General features: G+C 42.8%; 1 protein-coding gene across 1 annotated transcript; it reads left to right on the plus strand.

The window, feature by feature from the left end:
• The first annotated feature begins 217 nt into the window (after positions 1 to 217).
• LOC115396885 (kelch-like protein 38) lies at positions 218 to 9058 on the plus strand. The gene is made up of 6 exons (XM_030102955.1): positions 218 to 317; positions 5012 to 5055; positions 6028 to 7248; positions 7343 to 7484; positions 7575 to 7680; positions 7939 to 9058. Exons 1-6 carry the CDS (start codon positions 258 to 260, stop codon positions 8226 to 8228), a joined length of 1863 nt encoding a protein of 620 aa, XP_029958815.1. The 5' UTR covers positions 218 to 257; the 3' UTR covers positions 8229 to 9058.
• The last annotated feature ends 315 nt before the right edge of the window (positions 9059 to 9373 follow it).

Below are 9373 nucleotides of genomic sequence, written 5' to 3' on the forward strand. Positions count from 1 at the left end.
ATGTCTGTCTCTTCATCTCCTCTGCCTTTGTATTTTTGCCGTCTTTCATGGCCTCTCTCTTTCTCTCTGCATTTCTATCTCACCCCCTTGCTCTCTTTACTCCTTTCCCTCGCTCGCCCTCTCCCTTCTGTACTTCAGGTACACCTGGCTGGCTGCTGAGGGCTGACACTTTAAAGACATTGGCTTCAGCATCTTCTGCTTGTGGAATATCAATATCTGCTGTGCTCACACACACACACACACACACGCACGCACGCATGCACACGCGTTCGAACCCCGCCTTCCCACACATGGGGCAACATATAGCAGACATCAAGGTAAGCGCAAACTCAAAGACACCCCTCTGCCATCAGCGCGCCGCCCACTAACCCACACAATATAAGTTGACTGTTGGAGCAGACATGAAACGAAACGCTGCGCTTGCCATGTTGCACGGCAGCGGCGACTGAACGACTGCCACGCCAACAACAGAGGAACCTTGGGAGAGCTACAATCGAGGGCACAATGAGTAAACACAGAGAGCGATTTTGCCCCACCCCGGCCATAGTTTCAGAGCTACAGTGCACTTTTTTCTTTCCCAAATAACATGTCCTGCATGTGTTGGTTACATCAGAAGAATTTTAAGCAGCTAACTATAAGCCCTTTAAGACCTCATCCCTGCTTGAGCATGTGTGGGTGTACAGGAAAACACACACACACACACACACACACACACTTTCTCACCACAACCCCCTCTACCTCTCTCGATCTCTCCGTGTCTCTGTAGGCTACTGCTCAAACCTCCCTTTTTTCTTGGTAGATTTCTCTCTTTGTTGATTTATGTGTGGACGTCTCTCCATCAAAGCCAGATTACTGCTCTCAGGGTTGCTCGCCATGGTTCTCCTTGCTCCTGAGAATAATGGTGCAGGCCGACTCAAGAGGTTATCACTTGATCCTCGTTGTCTGTTTCAATTGCCCTGGCTATCTGTATCTTCGAAAATAGGAATTTTCAATTTCACTCGGTAAATTAATGTTTGCAATGGCGGAAAAAAAAAAAACTGTTCGGGCACTTCTCAGAGAATTAATAGGCTCATTTCTTCATTTGTATTTATAGAAGATGTTTTGTTCTGTCAGCCTATAAACAGCTTAAAAATAGGAAACAACTCCCATCTCACAGTTTAATGCATCTTTTATGTTGACTTACTGACCTTGATGCCTTCTTTGGAGTCACTGGGGACAAAGTCACCGTTTTACCACTTTGATATTTGCATAACGTTGGCCTGACACCTAGTGGATACAATAATGGCTGAAGAGGCTCTGGAAGGACAACATTTAAAACAAAACTGCCAGGTCTTCATCTGTACTGACAGAATCATCAATGCCAGGCTTGATGTCACATCAATATAGAGATCAGTTTACTTTTGACATGATTGTTGTTTTCAGATTAGGCTATAGGCGGTACCCCATCTGCATTTTGAACATTTCGCTTTGACTGATCATTTGCAAATGTGATATGAATTCTTAAAGAAGTTCAAACAAGTCAGCCTATTCATTTAAAACCTGCAGCAGGAGTGAATATCTGAGTGGAGACCACATCAGAGTGAACAAACAGCATAGTTTCTGCCTGCAGATGAGGACTCATTTAAAAAAAGAAGAAAAAAAAAGACATTTACTGATAGTTAATCTTAAAGTTTACAGAAGTACGGGCTATTCCTGAGCATGTCATTTTTTCAAACCAATACTTTCATGTGTTCACATGCGATGAGCTTCCTCTTTTCAAAACAGTTGCTATTTTTTGTGGCGGAGCCATCAGTACACAGGAAATATGCAGAAAAACGGTGCCAGCATGCACCAGGAGACAGCAATGAATACACTGTACATACGCTTAAGGTACGAAGTTGCACCTTTTCCCTGGCATAGCAACTTCGTTTAGCCAGTGATTTCTGGATGCTTCTACTCAAGATAGAGCTGAATTGTGAGCTCTAGAGTCCAGATCAGTTAAAGACATAATCAGAAACAAAACAGAATCTCTTTCAGAACTCCTGACCCAGATCAGCTCGCATGATTCAGTGTGAAGTGTTTATAAATCTTTGGACATCGTATTACCCCAGACAATGTTCATTGTCTCCCATCATCTGGCCGTGTTGCAGTTGCTTTATGCAAAATGCCAGCGGCACAAATCACAGGTATTCAGACAGCCACTGTTTGACTGGGCTGTGGAAGCAGGGATTGTTTGGGTTATACGTCTCAGCAAACTTCGCCATGAGCTGAATCGGTGCCCCCGGCACCAGGGCCTGCCATCTAAACAAACACCACAGAGTGACACTCCAGCGTACTTCAGACACAGCCTGAAAGTCATTGCAAAACAACAAGAAGAAAGTTCAGGGAAGAAATTCAGAATCAAGGAGCACTGAAACAATTTGAACAGGGAGGTACTTTCTCTGGTTTTGGGTGACCTATGAGACACCTGTGAGCGAGGAACCAGTAATATTAAAAAGCACGATTTCTCTGCCGCATAACAAATGTTTTTTTTTTTTTTGTTCCCTGAACCAGCACCTATTCCCAGAGTGCCATTCACGCTGCGGTTTCAGAAAATCAGCTTTAACTGAGCAAACACAGGTAGAAATGATCATTATAAAGGCTTGGAGTGAAACCTTTCTCCTTTTCTCTATTTACAGAACGGTACTTTGTATTTTCCCAAATACCTTATTGGATAATTCCAATATGACATACAGTTTATGTCAAGATTATCATTTGATACAATATTGAACACAAAATACACTGAACAGAGTGCAGGCAGATGAAATCATGTGAAGAGCAGAGAATGGACCGTCTTGCTTTCAGATAGTCTTTTATTGAACCGAGCCGAGCTGCCTGTCCTTCACATACACACATGCTCACACCAGCACACAAACACACATACACACACACATTTCTTATCTGCTGGATCTCGATCCCCAGGGTATAGGCTCTATTAGACCATGTGCTTATGAGAAGATAATCATTTGGTGATATGAAGACACAGCAACGGGTGGTGGGCGGCAACCATTACGCCGCTGTATGAGAATGCTCTGCTGCAGAGTGTGTGCCACAGCCGCCCTAACTTTTAATATAACGTGTTGCCTACAGGCAGACATTAATGAGTCCTTTTTGTCAAGGTGAAGGAACAGAGAGCGAGAGCAGACAATGTGCTTAACTTTAAAGGATGCAATCACAGCAGCGAATATGAAACCGTGAGTGATAAAATGACACCGGCATCTTCTGGGCAAACGAGTTAAGCTTTTGCCCTTGACGATACAAATCGATGAGACAATTTTAACATCAGTGCCATGCAAAAGGGGGGCAAACATTAATCTTGAGCATTTTGTTGCATGAGGCTGTCAGCTTTTGCCCCGTAGGTATGAATAACAATTTACTAAATGACAAAATAGTTGATGTTGTTTCTGTGGGGATACATAAATGTATCTGACCTCATATAAAAAAAGATCAAACACAGGGAAAAGTTAAATAAAAAAGAATAATGCCTCTTCGTTTTGTACTTCTCCATAATTACAAGGTTGAGTTTTTAACTCACCCATCCACTAGATGGCGCTGGTTAACAGTGACTGCCTGCTTTGTGAAGGCGGTCCTCCCTCTGTGGTGTCATAAGTGATGTTGTTTTGACCCCAGTCTAAATATCACACTTATTATTCTCAGTCTGTGCACTCGGTGTATCTGTAGCAACCATGTGAGAGGAGTCTGATGCAGAGTTACCCACAAATCACTACAGCACACAGATGGGCATCGAGCACTTTATCCTCTAAGCTGGAGATTTTTGTTGTTCCATCGAAGCCTGCCTACACTAAAGTGGCTGTGAAAGCACACACACACACTTACGTATGTCTGATTTGCCAAGCTCTGTAAACAGCCCTGGAACGAGAAACACGTGGCACATGGGTATATTTGATGGGAGAAAATGCCTTCAGTTGTATTTCTGTTGTTGTTGCTGTCGCTTTTTATGTGAAAGGCAACCGAGCGGTCTTTGATTTTTCTCCAAATTCAAAAAATGGATAAGCAACCACATTGCCACCTTGTGTTAAGTTCTCCATGCAAGCTGCTGCTGCTGAGAACAGGCTTCATCTGTCTCAGGAAGCATCTAACATATGAGATGGAAATGAGCTTAAAAAACACAAAGATGGGAAAATGCAAACATTTGCAGTTGATGCACTGTCAAGTTAGAATATTTTTTCAATGCTTTGAGTATGAATGCAGTCTGCCACAGAAGTGCACTGAGCATAGCATCACACGGCTGGGGTTAAAACTGCTCTGTTTTTTTCTTTATTAACCCCATCCTAATTGCTGAAGTGACATCAGTCTGAAAAACCCCTGATTGAGCCTGTGGTCACTTCTTTTGCTGTAACATCGTGGTTGGAGATGGAAATTTCCACAGGTCATTTCTCTTTTATATTGAACGTCGACCCTTTCAAATCTCTGTTTATGTTGCTTCTGCAGTAACATAATCCTGTTTTTATACCTCTGTGTGCTCCTGCAGCCAGCCAGCAGAGCGAGCGGCCAACAAAATGAGTGTTATCAAATATCAGTGCAGCTTTTACAGCTACAATCATGTGCCAGACTGAGATAGAGATGATGGAGCGAATTGGAATGCGAGATATAGAGAGGGAAAAAGAGGTCTTGTGTGGGTGTAAGAACATGAAAGAATATAACACTCCAGGAAGAAGAAAAGAAATAAAAAAAAAAACATAGAAGGAAAGCTGAAGATTAAGTGATGGAGTCAGACAGATTCTGAGAAAGCGCTCTGACATGTCACATGTGAGTCTGCAGTGGAGTTGCCAAAGAGAGCTCTATTTTTAGGGGAGGAATGTACACACGGGCCTTGTGGAAAGAGACCATAACAACAAACAGTGCGCAGCACACTCCTACAAAGAGCGAGGAACATACAGTCACACAGCATCAACACGAGAGGAAAGAGGAAGAAAGTACAGGAAAATGTCAAGGCATCATATTTTCTGCTGAGAATCTGTTTTGAATACAGGTGCTCCCAGTAAGAAAAAAGAAAAAAAGAAGAAAGAAAAACAGGTAGGTGCTGTCTTTCAGAATAGTTTTATATTGTGTTTCTTCTGTTTGATGTTAACAGTGAATTTAATGTCTGCATCAGTGCTGGTCGATGATGTTTTGTTTTTGTTTTGTTTCCTATCATTTGTGAAGTTGACATGTTTGTATTATAAGATGCTTTAAATGTAGATGCTTTTTACACACTTTGCACTCATCTCTTTGCATGAAATGGAAGGAAAAGTTGCTGCTGCGATAACTTTTGAACAACAAGAAAAGAAATCTTTATATTTTGAAGAGACACAAATGTTTCCACACAGCAAAACAATAACAACACTGGCTATGTCAGCATGTGGCACCCCACTGATAAAAAGAGTAGCTAAGATGTTTCAGCAGACATTTGCTCAGATGTTGAGTGTCCAATATTATATTAATGGTTCTGTGTACACAATATGACAGTATTAGGCTTGTGTGCTTCAAGAAAATATCTAAGTCCATAAAACTTCTAAATCAACATTGCAGTCATGAAATAAACAGTTTGGATATTAATATATCAAACAAGTAAACTGTGAAATTTGGTTAAACTTGCAAAGACAAAATTTTATATGCATATGGAAAAGACATGTCGACATGTTTTTTTTTTTTTTTCATTTTTTGACTGAATTGTAATGCATCAGATTTATAGTGTAGTCAGTACTTCTCAATACTCAGCTTAGTTTTAGCCGGATGTCATGAATTAAAGCTATGACACTGCTCATTTACTCATCTTTTTATTATTTTATTTTCTTGCTCAATTTTTGTCAATTACATAAAGAATCATCCACTTGTGGCCATCTTCTTAGTGACATACTCAGTTTTCAGTTAAAAAAGTTGAATTCGCATCAGCTTCAGAAAGCAATCAAATTATCAAAATATTTCTTTTAGGAGACGAGAAGAGTCTTGCTGAAACAAAGTCTGAAAATCAAATGGCTTCACTGTGACACTTTGTTTCTTCCTCAGCATGGATCGACCAGCCGTTGAGGTCTTCCACTACAAAGACAAGGAGCAGTCGTCCAACCTGCTCCTTCAGCTCAACACGCTGAGACAAGAGAAGATCCTGACCGATGTGCTGCTGTGTTCAGACGGCACAGAGATCGCCTGCCACCGCAACGTCCTGGTCTCCAGCAGTCCCTACTTCCGAGCCATGTTCTGCCACAACTTCATGGAGAGACAGCAGACCAAGATCAGCTTGAAGGGAATCACGTCGGCCATTCTGAGTAGCATCATCGACTACGTTTACACCGGACTCATTAGCATCAGCATGGACGTCGTGCTTCCCCTGATGCAGGCGGCGTCCATGTTGCAGTACGGACGCGTGTTTGAGGCCTGCTCCAGTTTTCTGCAGGAGCAGCTGAGCCCAGACAATTGCTTGAGCATGATAAGACTTTCAGACATCATGAATTGTGACAGTTTGAGAAGCAAGGCGAAAGAGATGGCCATGGAGAGCTTCTGTGACGTATCAGCGTCCGAGGACCTGTGTGAGCTCTCCTTACCGGACCTCATGGGATACCTGGAGGAGGATGGCCTCTGTGCGCAGGAGGAGCAGGTCTTCGACGCAGTCGTTTCTTGGATCCATCATGATCCTTTATCCAGAAAAGGATTAATCAGTGACCTTTTCAAGAAGGTTCGCCTTCGTTATGTACACCCCACCTACCTCTTCCAGTTCATAGCGAGCAACCCGCTGATCCAGTCCTCCACCCTCTGCACTGAACTCATCGAATCCGTGAGACGTCTCCTGTTTTCTGTCAGCACAAAATTACTTGAAGACACTTTGATGGATTTCAGACGTCTGTGGGTGGCGCCGCGGCGGCACACCTACCATGACAATATGGTGGTAGTGGGAGGGCGAAAGAACAACGAGCAGACCTCGAGGGACACCTTGATCTTCGATGAAAAGAGCCAGGAGTGGCAGCGGCTCGCCAAAGTGCCCGTCCGTCTCTACAAAGCCTCCTACGTCTCCCTTCACAGCGTTCTGTATGTTATCGGAGGCCTGAACGCAGGTACAGAGTGCAATAAGGTCAGTAGGACTGTCTACACTTTGTCCCTCAAGACCAATCAGTGGCGGACAGCGGAGCCCCTGCTGGAGCCACGCTTTGCCCACCAGAGCGTCTCCTACCTGCACTATATTTTCGTCCTGGGCGGATTTGGACACGACAGACAACTGACAGACAGAGTAGAGAGGTAAACTGAACAGTCCTGTGAAATATGCTGCTGTTGGCAATGTTAGCATGTTGTAGCAACGCACATGAACACCTTTCCTCAATGCCGCCATCAGGTACAGCAGCATGTTCAACCAGTGGGAGTCGATGTCCGCGATGCCGGAGGCCGTGCTCTATCCCGCCGTGGCTGCAACAAACCAGAGGATCTACGTGTTCGGAGGAGAGGACGCAATGCAGAGCCCCGTCAGAGTCATACAGGTAAACCTGAGTCATGTGTCTCTGTTTCAGATGTCTTTCATAATTTGCCCGTCTGTTGATTCCCCTCTGCTCGCTGCTCATTTCCTGAAGGTGTATCACATTGCCAGGAACATGTGGTTCAAGATGGAGAACAGGCTCGTGAAGAACGTGTCTGCTCCTGCTGTCGTTATGAACGAAAAAATCTTCATCATTGGAGGTAGATGAACAGGACGTGCATGTGGAATAATTACATTTCGAATGAAAACGACAATAAATACCAACTCCCTGGATTTATTGATATTGCTTATTGATTTGTTTAAAAAAAAGTAATCAAATCATAAACGAGAGGGAAAGTGAATCTCTCTTGTTGTCTAATTAATAATGATATTATTCCCAATTAGATTGAGTTACGTTGCCACACTCTGCCTCAGCCACACGTGCTGCTTGCTTCATATTAATATCTTTGCCGTCACAGGATACACCCGGAGAGTGATGGCCTACGACACGAAGGCCAACCAGTTCAGCAAGTGTGCCAACCTGAAGGAGCGGAAGATGCACCACTCCGCCACTGTCCTCAGCGGCAAAATCTACATGACGGGTGGACGTTACATCAACAGCCACGATGTGGTAGAGGACTCGGACACTTTAGAGTGCTACGACCCAAAGAGAGATGCCTGGACAGTACAGGGGAATCTGCCTTATAAACTGTTTAACCACGGCTCCCTGACTCTGACATGTAGCTCACAGAAATGGGGGAACTCATAAGACAGGTATTGAAGAAAGGATATAATGCTGACATTTTTAACAAATCTAATGCATTAACGGTCTGGTTGATATTTTTTTTTTTGTTTTGATCAGTTTGAAATCTTTGCATTTGAAAAATTACAGGGTGTTTTTTTTTGCTTGTACCTTCCACTAAGTCTGTGATTGATTTAAAAACACTCTGTAAAGTCAATATACCTCAAGTAATTTGAATATGGGAGTAAGTAGGAAGCTATTGATGTTGTTTTTTTTTTATTCCAATTCAACAATCAGTTTTGTCTGATTTGTCTAATGTCCAAAGCTGTAAAAACAAGCAATGTGTTGCACAACCCAGCTGTTCTTAACCTGTCTGCCTGCACAAAGGGAAAAAGGAGCTATTTTAAGCCAGCTCTAAATCACAAGAGTTCTACTTGTCATGCTTAAATCCTTGGAGCTGCGCACTGTTTGGTGCGAGTCGAACCTGAGTTCAGGTCACGGCTGAAAGGCCTGGTGTGTGTCTTATGAACCTTTGAGTCATTGTCTGTTGCTCTGAAAAATAATGAAGTAACTGTGGAAATAGTGTCAGCAAACACTCACTTTAAATAAAAATTCCAATGAGGAAGTTATAATATGAGGATCATGGTTGCATGAGAGATATTTAGATTTTAACATTATGGTATTTAGCATTACGTTTAGCTTTATTTTTGCAAAGCTTTCTGAAATATGTGTTTTACTATGCGCTGACATCCCTTATTGAAGAATTATATTTTTTTCCTCAGGACTGGAATATGCGTTGAAAAATCAGCTCGTTGTTGTTTCTTTTTATGTTTACCCTTTAATTCTGTTTTATACATTTCGACAATAAAACCCAAACATATGCACGTGGTTTCTCGTTCTATTTCTAACCGTTGGTAGTGCCTGTCACAGCAGTGCTTAGTCAGTCGATGGTGAATGCAATATGAGCTGCACATTTGTCCTCCGAGTCTCATCATGTGTCTCTTTGACCTCGCTCACACTCCCGTCCACACGGGACTGCTGCATGTTCAGACAAGTTCTCGTCCTCTCATCACACACAGTGACACAGAGGATCATCTGTCATGGGATCAGTTTTGACAGGGACTTTTAGACGTGTGTTTTAACTTTTGCTGCACATTTTAATCTATTTACTG

Source organism: Salarias fasciatus, chromosome 11 (assembly GCF_902148845.1).
Source record: "Salarias fasciatus chromosome 11, fSalaFa1.1, whole genome shotgun sequence".
Taxonomy (NCBI): domain Eukaryota; kingdom Metazoa; phylum Chordata; class Actinopteri; order Blenniiformes; family Blenniidae; genus Salarias; species Salarias fasciatus.